The sequence below is a fragment of the Lotus japonicus genome, chromosome 3 (assembly GCF_012489685.1).
Source record: "Lotus japonicus ecotype B-129 chromosome 3, LjGifu_v1.2".
Classification (NCBI taxonomy): Eukaryota; Viridiplantae; Streptophyta; class Magnoliopsida; order Fabales; family Fabaceae; genus Lotus; species Lotus japonicus.
The window spans coordinates 88,818,078-88,838,158 of NC_080043.1; the positions used below are offsets into that span (position 1 = coordinate 88,818,078).

General features: G+C 38.1%; 1 protein-coding gene across 7 annotated transcripts; it reads right to left on the reverse strand.

Annotated features, from left to right (window-relative positions):
• Positions 1–15,292: 15,292 nt before the first annotated feature.
• Positions 15,293–18,148, reverse strand: LOC130747092 (uncharacterized). 7 transcript variants are annotated; one of them, XR_009022320.1, is made up of 6 exons: positions 17,358–18,148; positions 17,118–17,175; positions 16,742–16,807; positions 16,505–16,610; positions 16,224–16,320; positions 15,293–15,942 (listed from the first exon to the last, which is right to left on the reverse strand). XR_009022320.1 is itself a non-coding variant. In XM_057599924.1 (6 exons), the coding sequence occupies exons 2-6, from the start codon at positions 17,165–17,167 to the stop codon at positions 15,735–15,737; spliced, it is 330 nt and encodes a 109-aa protein (XP_057455907.1). In that variant the 5' UTR covers positions 17,168–17,175; positions 17,358–18,148; the 3' UTR covers positions 15,293–15,734. The 7 variants fall into 7 exon arrangements, 4 of the variants coding, with proteins under 4 accessions (XP_057455907.1, XP_057455906.1, XP_057455904.1 ...); XM_057599924.1 differs by having other exon boundaries at positions 15,293–15,829; positions 16,505–16,526; XM_057599923.1 differs by having other exon boundaries at positions 15,293–15,921; positions 16,505–16,526.
• Between the last annotated feature and the right edge of the window lie 1,933 nt (positions 18,149–20,081).

The following is a 20,081-nucleotide window of genomic DNA, read 5'->3' on the forward strand; positions in this document are numbered from 1 at the left end:
TCTAAAACACATTCGACTTGTCATTCACACAGACCAGATTCTATTTAAAATACAGCAAGCTTTGTATGGTTTAAATCAAGTAAGTGTTCCAATACAAACACATGCCAATTTGATATGAATATTTGGAATAGGTTCATATGGTATGAAGAATAGAGAGATCAAACAGCAAGACAAAATCAAAGTAGCCATTTATAGGCTTGACTATATACATTGAAAAAACAAAAGTATCATACATATTATCAAATAGATGGAGTAAAAACAACCCAATGCTAAGAGAGTAGTAGAGCATCTGACTAAATCACCAGGAATCATACTTAAGGAAAGGGATATTGGATACCTTACCTCATAGACCATGAAGGAGAGTAAAATCCACCAATAAAATCCAAGAATAAAATTGATACCTTACTTCAAATCTTCTTCAACCTTATGATACACATAGTATACATAAAAAAGGAAAACTGCATACATCAAAAGTTCTCTTTCAGTAAATTTAAGATCAAAACAAACACAGTTTAAAAAAAAAATTACATACAACATACATAGAAAATGCTTCAACCATCCAAATTGTATCACAACCAGATACATTTTCTTTCCATTAGATGACAAGTGCTCATGTGAGATATGATAGTGCCAGTGCAAACCCTTTTCCAATAAGGATGAAGCAAATCTTGGGTCCAATTTATTGCCAATATCAGCATGCCATGAGCAGACATAACGTCTCAATGAACTTCTCATCATAGAAGTTAAGCGTGATATACATTCATTGTTAAACAATGGATTTCCAGATCCATGAGTAGTAGAACAACATGTTTTTGACAGCATTATACATCTTACTATCCGGTTAATGTTGTTGTATATAATGTTGTTCTATACCACAACCAATGCATACTATTAAAAAAACTAATCAAGAGCCACTTGTTACAGCGATCCTACACTTGAAAACTATGCATTCGTTTTTCCTACACCTAAATAACTGATATGAGATTAAGCAAAAAGATCCTGCCCAATAGCACTTAAAGAAAGATAAAACCAGAAATAAAGATAAGACAGTATTTGAAATACTAAAAACTGAAAAATGAGTATTTGAAGCATATAAATCTAGAGCAACTGTATAAGATTATCTACACAATATGTAACTAAGCACATTACATAGTCTGTGCTTTATAACAAAATAAGTCAGTGTCCATATGTCATAGCCCCTTTAATAAGAAGTAAAAGAAGACCACACAAATTACTTTTGTTAAATCTTAGTTTCAATCTGAGTGAAACACGTATTCAAGTTTAAAGACTACATAAAACACAGAAAACATATATTTTAGTTACTTATCATGCTTAAGGCTACCATATTAACATGTAAGTAATTCATGATTAAATCATTTAGAAAAAGAAGCATGCAACCTTTCAGTGACAATCACTACCTAAAGTTACTTATCATGCTTTATGCATATGAAACATAAACTGAATAGATCAATGTGATGGGATGAAAAAAACTATTTTTTTTTATTAATCTAGTTAAATTCGTTCTTAAATATGATTAACTAAATAACTCATTAATGAATAGATCAATGAAAATATACACTTCTGAGTAGACTTGGATAGCATATCAAAGATTACTAAAACTTAAGGTTCCAGATTAGGCAAACCTTCCATTATGGGCTCGACTTCATCGACCTCTTGTCCTGAAACATATGCCAAAATCATAATTTGAGTCTGAAGAGATGAAGGTGCGAAAAACACTAGAAAGGGGGGGTTTGAATAGAGTTTTTGAATCACGGGTATACTTTTGAGGCTTTTTCAAAACTCAAAGATAAAAACTAAGTGCTGAATGATAGGAAAAAAAGCACGCAAGTGTTTTATCCTGGTTCACTTGAGATAAAAGCTCAAGCTAATCCAGTCCACCTGTGAAGGTGATTTCTTCCTTCTTCTGATGAAGGCAATCCACTAAAATCAATGAGTGTTACAACTGCACTTTGCAACCTGCTAAGTGACTAACAATACACTGATTTTCTCACTAGTATCCTCTTAAGAAGCTGATCTTCCGATCCTCTTAAGACTAGGTAAATACTGAATCAGCCTTGATTCAGTCCTCTCAAGATCCGACCAACCTTGGTCTCTTGATGAGCTTTACAATGTGATGTAAAAGGTTTCGGGTTTACAATAAGTGCTTTTAGCAAGCGAATAGTAAACTCAGATGTTTAAGAACAGTGAAGAAATAATGCTAAGAGATTGGTTCGTATATGTTGAATGTTTTCAGCAAAGTTTCTTAGCTTCTTTCTTCTTTCTACAGCCTTTATATACTCCAAGACTTGTGATGTAGCCGTTGCTAGGGTTTTATCCGTTGGAGTGGCAATTCTGTGATATCAGACTGCTAGGCTGTACACGGTAGGTGGCGGACAGACTGAGACATGTACGACTGTGATAGCGACCTATCCTTTCACCAGTTGACTTGGAATCAAGGAGCTTCAGATGAACGTTGGTGAAGCTTCTGATCATCGTCAGATTGAAGCTTGGATTCTTCTGACCTTGCAACAAGTTCATCAGAACTTCTGATCGTCAGAGTTAGAATAGCTTGGGTCTTCAGAACCAACTTCTTGCAAGTCTTCAGAACTTGAGTCTTCTGCTTCTGGACCGTTCCACTGGAACATCTGGTCTTCAGAACTTCTGACTTGAGTTCTTCAGAACTTCTTGAGAGCTTCCATCTTCAGAGCTTCTGAAGTATTTGCCACTGTTCAGAACGAACATGATAGGTTAAAGAGCTCTCTTTTTCGTAACCCTTGGTTCTTCTTCTTCTGAACGAATAGGCTTGGGTCAGATTCAGAACCTGTTTGTCACATCTTAAAAAGACAAACGTTAGGGTACCACAATTGTTCATCATCACAAACCTTAATTGTAATCATCAAAACATAGAGATGCAACCACTGATCAAACCTTGATCTTACAATCTCCCCCTTTTTGATGATGACAAAACAAGTATTTTGATGAACAATTTTTACACAATAAACTGAATACACAGGAGAGAAAAGATCAGAGATTAAACTTATCCTTGTGTAACGGTTTGTAATGCTCTTTCTGAATCTGGGATAACACCTGATTCTGAGCTTGGGTCTCCCCCTGAATCTATGACTTGATGAATTGGTGAATAGAATAGATTCGGAGTCTGGTTATGTGATCAGAATTTACGCTTGAAGAGATGTATACTCATCATAAGTGATGGTTCAGAACTTAGCGTATAAGGCGTCAGAAGCAGATTAGTTCAGAATATGAACAAAATGTATTCCATATCTGAGACGCTTGACAATATCTATGTGCTATAAGTATTGATACTTGTTCTCCTCTATTGGTTTTATATAATATAAAAATTTATCAAAACCATTTATCAAAACCATTTTATGTACTCCCCCTTTTTGTCATAATCAAAAAGAGTGAAAAACAAAACCAACAATAAGAACAACAAAAGGGTGAGGCAAATAAGAAATGTTATTATTACTGAACGGAGAAGAAGTACAGAGGAGTGAGAGGAATGAAGAAGACTAATCCTAGATACATAGGAAGGCTCGAGAATTCTTCATGGAGAGAAGTTGAAGGTGGAGGGGACGAATGTCCTGATCAATTGAGGCTAACTGAGTAGCCAGTTCTTCCTTCAAGGCAACATTCTCCTGGACAGCCTCTTGATCCGCTTCAGTGTGATCTTCTTCATATTCCAGAAGCATACAAATGCCCTGGAACTGATCTTCAACGTTCTTCCGGCGATTGGTCAGACGGAGGAGGTCATTCAGAACTTCTTGAAGGTTCTGAAGACAGTGAGTCTGATGAGAAGTAAGCCAGCATTTCAGAAGAGTCTCAATCTTCTCAAGAGCAAGAGAGATCTGAGAAGAAGATAAATTGACACTCCATGGAAAGACTTGGTCGAATACCATAGTTTTGAGTCCAGAAATCAAATCGACAGTAGTCATTTTGATGTAGAAGAGAGAAGAATGGATATGAATGGAGGAGAATGAGATTGAATGGTGAAGGAGAAGATGAACGCAGTGAATATAAAGACTAAAAGTAACAGAAAAACATGCATAAAACTTATCAATCATAAAAGCATGTGAGTTACTAAATGAACGGTGCATTGAATCAGAGAATGAAAAATTAACACAGTCAACATGAAATAAATTCAGTCATAATAAATAAATGCATGCATGATAGAAGTGAGGTATTCAAGGCTTGGAAGTGGAGGGAAGGTTGTCCATTAAACACTTCATGATTCCTTCCATTTTGCTTGAGGACTCTTGAATTTGCTTGCTTTGCTCATTCTGAACATGTCCTTGTTGCTCAACCATCTGAAATAACCTTTGCTGATCATTCTGAATCCTGTCAATCCGGGCAGCAAGAATGGCAACTTCTGGAGTTGGAGCTGAAGTAGGAACTTCTGATGCTTGTGTATGAGTAACAACTTCAGCCTCTGAAGACATTGCAGTATCAACTTGAATTGGCCCTTGCTTCTGAACTTCATCAGTATCTGCATCTTCCAGAATTACTAGCCCTTCAGAACTGTCTTCTGCAACCTCTGCTGTAATCATCTCAGCATCTGCTGAAGTACATTCAGAGACAACACATGGTCTTTCAGCCATAGCTCTTCTCAAGGGTTCACAAACCCTGTGCAGTACTCTCTGCCTTTGCTCATAGGCCCTCTCAGATGCATCATGAACTCTTAGTCGTTTCTCCCTGCTAAGTTGCTTCTGAAGTTCATGAACTTTGCCTTCTGACCATCTTTCAAAGGCAGACCATAGACCATCAACCAGAGAGGCATCAAACTGATTATCAGTTACCTGATACAGCCAATTCAGTCTTCTGGTGGCCTCTTCAGAGAATCCTTGAATGAGTTGAGTAAGATTCTGAGGTTGGAAGGAGGTGACCAAGGTCAGAACAGGCTGAGGAGTTCTGACAGCATTGGAGCTTGAAGCGTTTGAGCTATCAGGTTTGAGTTGTTCTGAAGGAGTGGACTCAATCTCGTGGTCCTTCTCTATGCCTGAGTGATCTGATTCATCCATGTGCTCAGCTTCAGAGATTGTATCTTGCCTTTGCCTTGAGGTCACAGTCTTCTCAGGTGAGGTGAAACTCAGATCCCGTGAATTGACTGCAGAATAGTTGGACAAAGACACATAGGAGGTCTCAGCAGTATCTGGAAGCTGATCTTCAAAGTTGGAAGCAATTTGTTGAAGGAGCTTCACATTGAAGGGCGGTTCAAGGATCTGAACATCTTCATCCTCCTTTTCTGTCTGAGCAGGGATCTCACCAGTTTGGGTTATGAGGAAGGTGTGTGAAGTGGATGCAGGCTTGGGAGTGAATTGTTGAACCAAGGTTCTCAGGGTAGCCTCACTTTGAACAATACCTTGAATGAAGGAATTGAAAGGAGGTACTGGTTCAGTTGGGATGGATGTGGAAGAGGTGTAAATTGGAATGGAAGGGATGGATGTGGTAGCTGTTTGGATGGTTGATTTAGGAGCTTGAGGTTCAGCTTGTGTTTCAGCTTGTGTTTCAGCTTGAGTGGGTGCTGTTTGGTTTGAGGTAGGCATGGAGGTAGATATAGGCAGGGGTTGTTCAGGAATAACTACTAAAGCAGAATCAGAGTTAATGCTTTCAGTAATTACCTTACTTGGACTTCTGATGGATGTGGTTGTGGTAAGATTTGCAGCCCTTGCTGGATCAGAAGTGCGTTTAGATCTTCTTTCCTGTTGTGCTTCTGAAGCAGGTTCAGATGTTTGCTCTGCTTCTGCCTCTTTCTGTTGAAGTGGACCCTTCAGAGGAAGCTTCCTTCTCTTCACTAAGGGAACAGCATCAGAATCAGTTGATTCTTCAGCGTCAGAAGATTCCCTTATAACCTGAATCACATTCTGGATGATCTCATGGTCATCCTGCTCATCTTCCTCTTCCTCAAGATTAACTTTTCTTCTCTTAGCCACAGGAATATCATCATCTTCAGTTTCCTCACTTGAGGAATCTTCCCATGTATCTTCAGAGCTTTCAGATTCAGACATTTGACGTGGCTGAACATGGGTTCTCTTGTGAGGTCTTTCAGGAGAGGGTTCCCTGATGATCACAGTCTTGGATGCAGCTTTCTTCTTTGCAGGTTCCTCTGTCAGAATCTCTTTGCCCTTAGGATATGAAGGCTTGCTACTTGTTGCCCTCCTTGATTTCCTTGTTGCCAACTTAGGAGGACTTTCAGGAAGTGTTTTGACAAACTCCTCAAGAGTGATAGGATCTCCTTGTCTTCTGAGCATTCTCACATATTCCAGAATGCATGCTGGATTATCCTTTTTGGACCAAAGGGGAAAATCATCAATAGGATAGTTCCTCTGACGAACTTCATCAGAAGTGTCTTCTCTGGGAACGACTTGAACTTTCTCAATGATCTGCATTTTCTTCAGCTTTGTTACATTGAGAGCATCGCCAATAGACATGGCCAGATCTTCATGAAGTCCAAAGTCTGACAGGGTCTTGACAAGCTTATTCTGGACGAAAATGTCTGACAGCAACCTTCCATACGGAATGTAGGAAATGAACCTCTTGTTCTCAGAACCAGTTGTGGTCCTTGATTTCTCAACGCATTCCTTCAGATAATTGAAGAGCAGGAATGGCAGACATATAGGCTCACCCTTAGAAATGTAGTACATGATTACCTTTTGAGTTGCATTAAGGTAATCAGTTCCACCGGTTCTGGGGTGGATGCAGGTAATGAATATCTTCTGCCAAATCTTCATCTGAGGCTTCAAGTCCTTTATGTTGTACTTGGTTTTCTCCAGAGCCCAGTTGTCATAAATCGCCTTGTTGACCACGTTCCTCATCCCAGGAACATTTGCATCAACGTTCTTAATCCTTTTACCTTGCTGGAACTCCATACCCAGCAGCTTTGCAATGGACTCTTCTGAGATTACAATCTTCTTGTCCAGCACATGAGAAACAACATAGTAGTCGTTGCAGACTGCGTTTTTCCAGAACTCAACAACCAATTTGTGATAAATCGGACCATGAAGTCTATTGAAGTAGCCAGACCACCCTTGTAAGTTGACCTGATCCCTGATGTCGAACCCATGTTCAGCCAGATTGTCGAAATCAACTCTTGCTTCACAACACACGTTCAGTTCTTCTACTTTCTTGGCACAAGTGACTACATTTGGTGCATTCAGAATCTTCTGTGCTTCTTCAAATCTTTGCTTCTCTTGTTCTTCGGCAGTTTGTTTGGAAGAAGTAGAGACATTTACCTTGGGTTTCCTCGATTTGCCCATGATTCTCAGAGAATGAGGTTTAGGGTTCAGAGAGAAAGAGGAAATGTTGGAGGGAAGAGTATGAATGAATGCAATGCACACGAAGAGTTTCAAAACCGTAAGTGTAAATGAGTGAAAGATCGTGCGTGACAGTGCATATAGTGGGTTTAATGGTAACCGTTGACAGTTTTAAGAAATTAAAGGCAAAATCAACGGTTATAAAATAGATAGTCTGAAAATAGCATAGTAGAGGAGAGTAGGCATCATCATTATAGCAGATATACCACGCGACTCAAGGAACTATGTCACAAATGAAGTGACACGTGTATTGTTGCCTACCACAGAAGTTTAACCGGTGGGTTAAGTGCTTCTGATCGAGTAACTTCTGAAGAGGTAACATCTGATGACTTCAGAGGTACCAGAGTCAGAAGTTCTGAAGAAAACTTTACTCTGGACAAAAATCCATGTTCAGGTTTTCAAGAATAAATAAAAACCTATCTTCTGCTAAGGGCTTAGTAAAAATATCTGCCCACTGATGGTCAGTATCAACATACTCTAATGATAGAGTGCCCTTCTGAACATGATCACGAATATAATGATAATTTACCTCTATATGCTTTGCTCTTGAATGTAGAATGGGATTCTTGCTGAGTGAGATAGCAGCTGTGTTGTCACAGTAGATAGGAACCTTCTTCATAGACAAGCCATAGTCCTCTAGATGATTCTTCATCCATATGGTTTGTGTACAACACGTGGCAGCTGAGACATACTCTACTTCAGCAGTTGATAGAGCAATTGTGTTCTGTCTTTTGCTTGACCAAGATACAAGATTTGATCCAAGGAAATGGCAGCTTCCAGAAGTGCTTTTTCTTTCCACTCTATCTCCAGCAAAGTCAGCATCACAAAAACCTGAAAGTGTATACTCTGATGTTTTTCTATACATCAAGCCAAGGTTAGTGATTCCTTTCAGATATTTGAGGATCCTCTTAACAGCAAATAAGTGAGTCTCTCTAGGATCTGATTGGAATCTAGCACAGAGATGGACACTAAACAATATATCAGGTCTAGAGGCAGTTAAGTAAAGGAGAGAGCTGATAGCAACTCCGCAAGTGCACGGATTGCCCGAAGTAATATAAAGATATCGAACCACAGAGATAGTTGTTTATCAAATTGTTCAAAGACTTTTAATGTTTAGAATTGTAAAAGGAAAAGCAATATATGTTTGAAGTTTGGTTGTGTGAAAAACACTTGTGAATAAAAGCTAGAATTATAATTCAGAAAAGAAGTACCCTGGGCAAAGCTCCACTTAGTCCAATTATGTTTCTCAAATCAAGTTCTTATATGAAGTTTAGAATCCTTATCCATGGTGATGTAGCCTCTACCTCTACTTGTTAATTCCTTAATCAAGTAAAACATTCAATTTCATTTGCCAAACCTAATTCCTTAGTGCCTAGTCAATTCAATTGAAGAATGAAGTTTATAAGTTCAGGCCAACACAATAAGTTTCTACCCTTATTCCTAAGTGATAGCAAACAAATCAATCTAATCTCAAGTCCCTTAATCCTCACCAACTTTCGTTGTGCAAGAAGAAAGCAAAACACTTGTGTGAACTCAAGAGAATATTGATTCACAGAAAAGATACATGGAAAAGAAACTTTATTCATATAAGAAAATAAAAGTTTAAACCATAATCAGAACTAAGTTTCACTTCACCCAAAGTACAAAGAGAAACTAGCCAAGCATGGCTAGGGAATTCATAATGCAAACTAAAGGAATAAAAACCTGAAAGAAGAGGGCCAAGAAGCCTCCCACAAGCTCCAAGAACCTAAACCTCTAAGTTTTGTTCAAAAGTTACAAGATACCCAAAAGAAATAACAAAATCCCTATTTATAGAGTTTCCAGCGGTAAGCCACGCATGTGCGGGGTCTCTACCACGCACATCCGTGGCCAATCTGTCAATTTTCAGCTTTTAAGTCTGTTTACCACGCATGTGCGTGGCCTTAACGGCGCACATGCGTGGTCTTCACGTTCCAGCCCCTTCCTCATACAGAACCACCACGCATATGCGTGGCCTTAGGGGCGCACATGCGTGGTGTTCACCAGTTTTTCAGCAGCTTTGTAACTCCATTTTCCACAATTATCATTGCTCATTACTTTGCCTTCAACCATCATCATTAGCCATCAAGAGTCTATCAAACCTGAAAAGCATCTCAAGAACTCTATGAAAACAACCATGTAACTCCTGAATATATCTCATTAATGAATAATTCATCAATCCCCCATTCAATCCAGCAAACAAAATCCCCCAAAAGCTCATCAACACTCATAATTTCACAAAGTTTCAGTTTAAGTCTGACCACAAGAATTAATCCCAAACTAAAACTAATAGAAACTAATAAAAAGACTAAATAAATAGATTAAAAAAACTAAACTAATGCAGATGCAATTATGAACTAAAAATGGACTTAACTTGACTAACAACTCAATAAAGGACTCAAAACGGAAAAGAAAGAAAGAAAAAGGACTCGACAAAGATAGAATAAACCTTGGGTCATCAAGAGCCTATCATTCCACGATAGAGCTTCTAGCAAACCTTAGAGGAAACTTCCTCTTTCTCAAGAATGCATGTTGGGTGCATTGGAGTCTTAGAAATGTTGCAGTCACTCATGTTGAACTTCTTCAGAAGTTCCAAGGTGTACTTCTTCTGATGGATATAGGTGACTCCTGGTCGTTGATCTATCTGAATTCCCAGGAAGTATTTAAGTTCTCCCATCATGCTCATTTCAAATTCAGCCTGCATTAACTTAGAAAATTCCTTGCACAAGGAGGGATTAGCAGAACCAAAAATGATATCATCAACATAAATCTGAACTATAAGAATGTCATTCTTATAGGTTCTGCAGAAAAGAGTATTGTCACCTTTACCCCTTACAAACTCATTCTGTAGAAGAAAGGAGCTGAGCCTTTCGTACCACGCTCTGGGAGCATGTTTCAATCCATAGAGTGACTTCTTGAGCTTGTAGACATGCTCTGGATGTTTGTCATCTTCAAAGCCAGGAGATTGCTTGACGTACACTTCCTCCGAAATGTAGCCATTGAGGAAGGCACTTTTGACGTCCATCTGATGGAGAATGATGTTGTGATTTACTGAGAAGGAGATCAGTAGCCTTATAGCTTCAAACCTTGCTACAGGAGCAAAGGTCTCAGTGTAATCAATTCCCTCTTGTTGACTATAGCCTTGAGCCACCAGTCTTGCCTTGTTTCTTGTTACTTCTCCTTTTTCATTCAGCTTGTTTCTGAATACCCACTTGGTTCCTATGACATGGAAATCTTTGGGTTTGGGCATTAAGGTCCATACATCATTCTTGGTGAACTGATCTAGCTCTTCTTGCATTGCCAGAATCCAGCCTTTGTCTTCAAGAGCTTCATCAACTGATTTGGGCTCAATGAGAGAAACAAGTCCCTTCAGACTCAGAAGAGTTTCTTCTGAAGGTTTGAGCATAGACCTGGTTCTGACGGGAGCATATTTGTTGCCAATGATCAGTTCTTCTGGATGAGAAGCAACTATTCTTTTCTTCTTCTGAAGTTGATCAGAAGTTGTTGGAGCATCTTCAGATGCTTCTGCCTCTGGAGCAACATCCTCTGGGCTTTTCGTTGGTTGATTTGCTTCTGAGCAATCAATGCTTAAATCTGCAAATCTTTCAAACAACTTTGACTTTTCTGAGCCAAGCTTATCATCAAATCTAATCTGGATAGATTCCTCAACAGTTTGATGAATAATATTATAAATTCTAAAACCTTTAGATCTTTCAGAATAACCAAGAAAATAACATTTTAAAGCTTTAGAATCGAATTTACCCAATTGCTCCTTAGTGTTGAGCATGTAGCAGCAGCTTCCAAAAGGATGGAAGTAAGAGATATCAGGTTGTCTTCCTTTGCATAGCTCATAAGGAGTTTTCTCCAGAATTGGTCTAATGGAGATTCTGTTCTGGATGTAGCAAGCAGTGTTGATTGCTTCTGCCCAGAAGTGCTTGGCCATACTTGATTCTTGCATCATGGTGCGAGCCATCTCCTGAGAGTTCTGTTCTTTCTTTCAACAGCTCCATTTTGTTGAGGAGTGCGGGGACAGGAGAAATTGTGTGAGATTCCTTGAGAATTGAACAATTCTTCAAAAGCTTTGTTCTCAAATTCTCCACCATGATCACTTCTGACAGTAATCACTGAAGTTTGGAACTCCTTCTGAACTTGAGTAATGAAGTTGGTAAACATGGTGTGTGTTTCATCTTTATGCCTTAGGAACTTTACCCATGTCCACCTGCTGTAGTCATCTACAATGACTAACCCATACTTCTTTCCTCCAATGGATTCAGTTTTCACTGGTCCAAAGAGATAAATGTGAAGTAGCTCAAGGGGTCTTGTTGTAGATACCACATTCTTTGCTTTAAAAGGCTTCTTGGTGAATTTTCCCTTCTGACAAGCTTCACATAGAGCCTCTGATGAATACTTCAGACGAGGCAATCCTCTGACGAGATTTAGCTTGCTAAGTTGAGAAATTTTCCTGAGGCTGGCATGCCCTAGGCGTCTGTGCCAGATCCACTGCTTATCATTAACTGACATGAGACACTTGACCTTCTGAGATAGCAGTTCAGAAGATCTGATTTTGTAAATATCGTTTTTCCTCTTCCCAGAAAACAAAACAGATCCATCTGTTTGACTAACAGCTTTGCATCCGGTTTGATTGAAGATAACATCGTAACCTTTGTCAGCAATTTGGCTTATGGAGAGCAAGTTGTGAAATAATCCTTCCACCAGAAGTACATCATTGATGACTGGAATTTTTCCATCTCCTATGGAACCTTTTCCAATGATTTTTCCCTTCTGGTTTCCTCCAAAGCCAACATCTCCTCCTGACTTAAGCGGTGTCAGTTCTTGGAATATAGACTTTGTGCCCGTCATGTGTCGCGAGCATCCATTGTCCAGGTACCATGACAAGTGTCTTAACTGAGCTGCATAAGATGTCTCATCGTCATTGTCAGAGTCTGAGTCATCTTCTGAAGCTTCAGCACCTCTGCTGGTGGTAGCCATCAAAGCCTCCACAGCTTCATCTTCTTCTGACTCAGCTTCATCAGAATCAGTTGCATCAAAGGTTATAAGAGCCTTTTTCTTGAAAACTTTTCTTGGTCTCTTGTCCTTCTTTAACTTGGGACAGTCACTCTTGTAGTGTCCAGATTCCTTGTACTCGAAGCAAGTGACTTCCTTTCCAGATGATTTCTTCTGACCAGATGAAGATTCATATCTTCCTGAACTTTTCTTTGGTCCTTTGCCTTTGTTGTGTCTGTTCTTCCAGAGTTTGCTTAGCCTCTTTGTGAAAAGAGATAGTTCTTCATCACCAGACGCATCTGATAGCTCTTCAGAGGAATCTTCTTCTTCTGCCTGATAAGCTTTCGCTTTGTCAGACTTTGACTTAAGAGCAATAGACTTGTCTTTCTTCTGAGGCTTGTCCCCTTTGAGTTCAATCTCATGGCTTCTGAGATGACTCACGAGTTCTTCTAACTTCAACGAGTTCAAATTCCTGGAGAGTTTTAGGGCAGTGACAAACGCTCTCCACTCCTTAGGCAAACTTCTGATAATCTTCTTGACATGATCACCAGTAGAGTAGCCCTTGTTTAGCACTCTGATTCCAGCAATCAGAGTTTGAAACCTTGAGTACATCTCCTCAATTGTTTCACCAGATTCCATCTTAAACTGCTCATATTGTTGTATGAGAGCAAGAGCCTTGGTTTCCTTGACCTCTTCATTTCCTTCATGCGTCATGACCAAGGAGTCAAATATGGATTTAGCAGTTTCTTTGTCAGAGATCTTCTCATACTCAATATAAGATATTGAGCTGAATAGCATAGACTTCGCCTTGTGATGATCCTTGAAACGCTTCTTCTGAGCGTCAGTCATTTCAGAACGGGGGATCTTCACTCCTGAAGCATCTACTGGATCAGTATAGCCTTCAATGACCATATCCCAGAGATCTGGGTCAGTGCCAAGGAAATAACACTCTATTCTATCTTTCCAGTACTCAAACTTTTCACCATCAAAGATTGGTGCTCTGAATTGGTTGTTGTTGTTGTTGTTGTCAGCAGAAGTATTGGCTTGGGCCATTGTTTGTTTTTCACACAAGGTTCTGGATCACTGAACACTGTTAGGTGTTTAAATCAGAACCGGAGCTCTGATGCCAATTGAAGGTGCGAAAAACACTAGAAATGGGGGATTTAAATAGAGTTTTTGAATCACGGGTATACTTTTGAGGCTTTTTCAAAACTCAAAGATAAAAACTAAGTGCTGAATGATAGGAAATAAAGCACGCAAGTGTTTTATTCTGGTGCACTTGAGATAAAAGCTCAAGCTAATCCAGTCCACCTGTGAAGGTGATTTCTTCCTTCTTCTGATGAAGGCAATCCACTAAAATCAATGAGTGTTACAACTGCACTTTGCAACCTGCTAAGTGACTAACAATACACTGATTTTCTCACTAGTATCCTCTTAAGAAGCTGATCTTCCGATCCTCTTAAGACTAGGTAAATACTGAATCAGCCTTGATTCAGTCCTCTCAAGATCCGACCAACCTTGGTCTCTTGATGAGCTTTACAATGTGATGTAAAAGGTTTCGGGTTTACAATAAGTGCTTCTAACAAGCGAATAGTAAACTCAGATGTTTAAGAACAGTGAAGAAATAATGCTAAGAGATTGGTTCGTATATGTTGAATGTTTTCAGCAAAGTTTCTTAGCTTCTTTCTTCTTTTTACAGCCTTTATATACTCCAAGACTTGTGATGTAGCCGTTGCTAGGGTTTTATCCGTTGGAGTGGCAATTCTATGATATCAGACTGCTAGGCTGTACACGGTAGGTGGCGGACAGACTGAGACATGTACGACGTTGTACTGTGATAGCGACCTGTCCTTTCACCAGTTGACTTGGAATCAAGGAGCTTCAGATGAACGTTGGTGAAGCTTCTGATCATCGTCAGATTGAAGCTTGGATTCTTCTGACCTTGCAACTTCTGCTTCTGAACAAGTTCATCAGAACTTCTGATCGTCAGAGTTAGAATAGCTTGGGTCTTCAGAACCAACTTCTTGCAAGTCTTCAGAACTTGAGTCTTCTGCTTCTGGACCGTTCCACTGGAACATCTGGTCTTCAGAACTTCTGACTTGAGTTCTTCAGAACTTCTTGAGAGCTTCCATCTTCAGAGCTTCTGAAGTATTTGCCACTGTTCAGAACGAACATGATAGGTTAAAGAGCTCTCTTTTTAGTAACCCTTGGTTATTCTTCTTCTGAACGAATAGGCTTGGGTCAGATTCAGAACCTGTTTGTCATATCTTAAAAAGACAAACGTTAGGGTACCACAATTGTTCATCATCACAAACCTTAATTGTAATCATCAAAACATAGAGATGCAACCACTGATCAAACCTTGATCTTACAAGAGAGATATATTATGGAAAAAGAAACACGATTTGAACACTAAGAATAAGATATATTATGAAATGACATTCATTGTTCAAAAAGGAATGCAAACTATTTATGTCATCAACAACATGAAAACCTTATTGACGAACGCACTGTCGCGGGTGCGTGTCAAAGTATTTTTGCTTTGAATGCAGTACAAGGTGTTAACACCAGGATCGTTCTCACAAGGACTTGATAAATTATTAATTGATATTAGAGTAAAACAAAAAAACTAAAAGGGGGTTGATTGATTGGATTGAAAAGTAACAAAGCAATAACTAAATAGACTAGACAGAAGAGAGAAAGCGTTAGTCATCGGATTATAACATTCAAGTGCAACAAACCTTCATTGGTTACAAAAGATTAATTCTTCCTTATTGTTTCCCTAATTCGTGAGAGTTGATTAACTAAGCGAAAATCAATTCACAGTTTCCTAAACTAAGCGATTAAGAAACAGTTACGAACTAACATGAACTAAGCGAACATGCATCAACTCTTATTTCTAAAACTACGGAATTAAGCAAACCCTAGATCAGAAATAGAGATGAAGAGAATTAATAAGAACAAATTCGCATTAAGAATAGAACCTCAAGTTTGCAAACACAAGAATATTAAAAATCCTATGACTAACTATGGAGTTTAGCAACTCATACTAGAAAAGATGGAGAGAGCTATTAGGAGAAGGTGGAGGAGGTGATGGTGAGATGTGGTGAGGTGGTGGTGTCTAACAAAAGCCTAAACTCACTTATTTATACTAATAAATAAACTTGTTCATCAAGTAACAATCTTTGTTATCTAAATCTTTTCTAAATCTTCACAAAATCGGGCCCACATAAAGGAGTAAGCTGCTGAACAATCAGGCATTCGTGGGTCCCACAAGAAGTCTGAATCTTCAATTGAGGTAAACATGAGAGTTGTAGCTCTTTAAGTCAGCTTCGCAGGCCTTCAATCGGATCCTAATTCGGAGTTTTGTAGCCCAAGATATGATCATTTTAGTGCAGACTGTTCCAAACTCGCAGGATTAGCGATAGCAACTTTGCAAGGCAATTCTGACCATGTTAGAAGCTTGTTCTTCAATTGTTCTGAACATGAAAGTTGTAGGGCTTCGAGTTAGCTTTCCAACGACATATTATGGGCCTTATTTCGATATTGCTAGCTCCAGATTCAACATGTTCTAGCAAAACAGTCATAGAAACTAAAAGTGTAGAATTAAGCACTTTTCCATGAATAATCCAAATAAGCACTAATGGTCAAAATATGGCTAAGTCATAACAATTAAGCACAAGAATGTACATAATGAAGCTTAAAAAGATACACGTAAAGTGCATCAATTATGCGCTTATCACTTATGCAGAGAGACTGGATTTCACAAATTCAAAGAAGAAGATTTCATGTAACCAGAAAAAATAACCGAGAACGATACACCTGAAACTTAGAATTAGGATTTCAAAACTAAAGACAGAGTGATTCACATACCTTCGCACATATGGGCTTCCACCAATCCTCTACATACAGACCTCCATCCCTCTTTCCCCATGTCTGAGTGCTCTCGCCGTGGGTTAAAGTGTTTTCTCTGTAAGCATGGAAGAAGAGGAAAATAATGAGACACATGAAGACAAATACAAAATTTGAAATGAAAGACCAACTCAAGAAACATGTAGAAGAGGAGAGCTTCTGTTTAGCCATCACAATCTAATTCTACATCTAGAACCTAAACCTAACTTCAGCTCAAAATGGCAGTAACAAATACAGGATACCTTCATCTGTTTCTGGATCAACCTGCCAAAAGGCAAAAAAAAAAAAATTGTCAACAAACTCTAAATCCTTGTGGGCATTGGAAAAGCAATCAAACCTGGGCACATGCTTCGAATTGAATTCACAGGTCCAGACATTGGGGAAATCAGTGGAAATCAACAAATGGTTTAGCAAAGGGGAAATGGGAAAGCAAACTGAATGAAAATTTACAACAGGGTATTTATAGAGAACTTGCTTACCAAAAAACATCAAGTGATTGCTCAACACTGTACCCATTGGCTCCATATACTTTTTGGAAATAGCCACTGCAATGTACTAATTGATCATATACCAAGAATGTGTAGTGTGTGTGTTCAGCAAACTACTAATAATATGCCAACATATAGCCACATGATAACATGAGTAGATGACTGTCATCTCAAAATTAAACTTAAGAAGAGTGAAAGTCCCTCAAAGAAACCATGGGCAGAAGAAACAACTAATTCATCATACATAGTCTAAGTTTATCATTGACTTCAATGGTCTACCAATGGTGTTAAGGAAAAGCAAATTAGAAATAAAAATCATGATAGAACTTCCTATCCAAAATGAAATTAAAATAGAGGCAAAACATACCAGAATGAGGAAACTCCATATCCATTCACAGGTCCAACCATAAAAGACATGAGTATCACTGAACAGAGGTAAGATACAGGATGAAATGAGATTAGTATCTATGACAAAAGAACTAATGCAGTTGCAGGATGGGAAGAAAAACAAATTGGAAATTGAGAAGAAGGAAGTTGTCGAAAGTGAGAAAAAAATCAAACAATAGCAGTATTTATAGAGATATAAGAGGAAGAATGCTAATACTACCAGTAGTACAATTTATTGGAAATTGATCGCTTGCAAACTCCCTGCTACACTTACGAAAGAGTCCATCATCTTCTCTGCTTCTTCTGATCCTCACCGGACAACACTCCTTCTCAATCCACCAACTTCCCTTTTTCTTCAAAAATTGGGATGATGATCTATCATGTCATCTTAGCTTCCTCACCCATCCATTGACAGTGAAAAATTGGTCCTTTTCCTTCCACCATCTTCTCTACTCCTTCTGATTCTGATTGTGATTTTGACCTAACACTATTCATGGTGACGAAAAATTCGTACTCCATGAAACAGTGACGAAGAAAACGTCATGATAAACGGAAGCCACATCAATCACTATTCCCGTTCAACCTTTCCAGCTTCAACAAAGCAATTGACATCACACAGAAGTTCAAAAAAAAGACATCACACAGAGCACAGAGGTAAGGGAACAACTGAGCTTTTGCTATTTGGGCCAGCCCAACTAAGAGAAAGAAAGATCTACGGTCAGAAAAGAATGAAGCCAAGTGGGGCCACTTATAAAAGTGAATGAACGGCCAGGATGGCTATTTCTCTTATGAACAGTATTCTTTCACACTCTCTATTCATGTAGAGTAGATATAACTTAGAATCAAGTTTAGAGTTGACCAAATACTACACAAGCATTCCAAATGAAGAAATTCAATCTCATTATCATAATTTATCTTGCGAAACAGAATGAAATCATAGGAAACTCAACAACAAAGTTCAAAAACACCTGATAAAAGGGAGCTAGAGTTTAGAAACATGCATGTGACAAGATCATGGTCCGCGATTGATGTAGCTAGGGTGCTACATATCAAGAATTGTGTCAATGTAAACAGCTTAAAGTGTTGGCATGGTGGTAATTTTTCTTGTTAATATTATTTGGTATTGGAGAAGATAGGGACGAGGAATCCAAAATTAAATTAGGAAATCGATTTATTAGACGTTGCGTTTGGTAATTGGCATTAAAACCCATGGTCAAGATTCTCATGCTTAAAATTTGTCACATTTTGTATCTTATCCCTTTCGTTTGGCGCAACAACCTTTGTTGTGCCCTTTCCATCAAATCTTCACTCTCATTAAAATCATTTGAAACGGCTTTTGGATTTTGTATGATGGAGTGGATCACACAAAACCTACCCACAATAAAAAGCCTCCCTATCTCGTATCCCCCTTCACCCCATGGTGGTGGCCGGTGGGAATAATGATATCCTTGCAAAATCCTACTCAAAGATTTGTATGTCTCCTTTTTGTCTTTCTCTACCTTTCCCTTCTTTCTCAATGTGTATGTGGTTATGTACAATAGGAAGAAAAATTTGACTTGTGGGTCGCAGGGACACTGCCCCATTTGCTTTGGTTTGGGACACTTTCCCTATGCTTTTCTAGGACGTCTCTTGAGCTACTACCTCATGCTTTTCGTGATTTTATTGGGTTGATTTTGTAATTCATAGTTCATATAATCAAATCCGAATTCATATGGATAGACCAACAAGTAGATTGGAATTTACGGAGAAAAACATTATAGTGAGAGTACTAACATTACAATTAATGTTTTTTATTTATATATTTTTAATTCATGCAAAATTCAAATTACTACTTAAACAACATTTTTCTAGTAGTAATTCGGATTTAAAAATTCAATTTTTTCAGTTAAACAAATAGAGATTTTATTTCAACTTTCTACAAGAAAAGAAAATGTGGTTTTATTTATCATAATGGTGTAATTTGTCTCGTAAATTACCAAACTAGTGTATATATTTTTAAATATTTAAATCCGGTGTGACTTTTTAGTGAAAGTCATAAACCACATTGCCGACATCTTTTGATTTTTTTTTATCGAAATCACCAATGAGAACATAAACTTAAGGAAAGTGTTGGCTTTGACACCGAAGCCAATAAACGTTAGTTAGAGTCAGTGAAGCCAACACAAAGCAATAAAATAAATTTATGACATAAAATGTTAAAAGTATTACACAATCTTCTAATTAAATCATTTAATTAAGATGCATTAGTTTGTCATGTTATAATTAAATTTAAATGTAAAAATATTTAAATAAAAAATAAGGAAATATGATTGAATGCATATGTATAACTCTGTAAACCATTAGTGCGTACAAATTATATCCAGAAAAAAAAATCAATATTTTATTTCTAACTAAAAAGAAACCTCTTCTTTCAATTTTTTTTTTAAAAAAAATTGCGTTCATTTTATATAACAATCCCCGATTCCAATTCTCTCACTACTAAAAAACACGGAATCAGTGGCGGACAAATTCTGTCACAGAGTGTTGAAAATTCCGTCACAAAGCATGTTAGTGACGGAATTTATGACAGAATATCAACCATAGCAGATAGTCTTGCTGCTAATCGTTTGTGACGGAATTTATGATTCGTAACAAATTAGTGACGAAGATTATCCGTAACTAATAATAAAATTCCGTTATTAAAAATCTTGAAGTGTTGTTGGAACTATCCGTAACTAATTAATGACGGCTAAAATTTCGTTAATAAACAGTGACGCGTGGTCCGTCACTAATTTTGATACGGCTGACTTTCCATTACAAATTAGCTGTTGTGAATCTTGTCATCAATTTTGTGATGAAATGTTCCGTCACAAATTTTCAGCTTTTTCTTGGCAATTTTTTGTTCATATTTATTTAAAATGGCAATACTTTTGCATTTATTTAAACTCATTTAAGTAAGCTGTAA

Bases quoted from the DNA above. Each gene is read 5' to 3' on its own strand.
- LOC130747092 (XM_057599921.1), bottom strand. From the start codon at position 17,167: ATGTCTTTTATGGTTGGACCTGTGAATGGATATGGAGTTTCCTCATTC. The intron at 16,527-16,741 runs GTAAGCAAGTTC...GCCTTTTGGCAG, and splicing joins CAATCACTTGATGTTTTTTG to GTTGATCCAGAAACAGATGA. The intron at 15,943-16,223 runs GTATGTGAATCA...CTACACTTTTAG, and splicing joins GGAAGCCCATATGTGCGAAG to TTTCTATGACTGTTTTGCTA.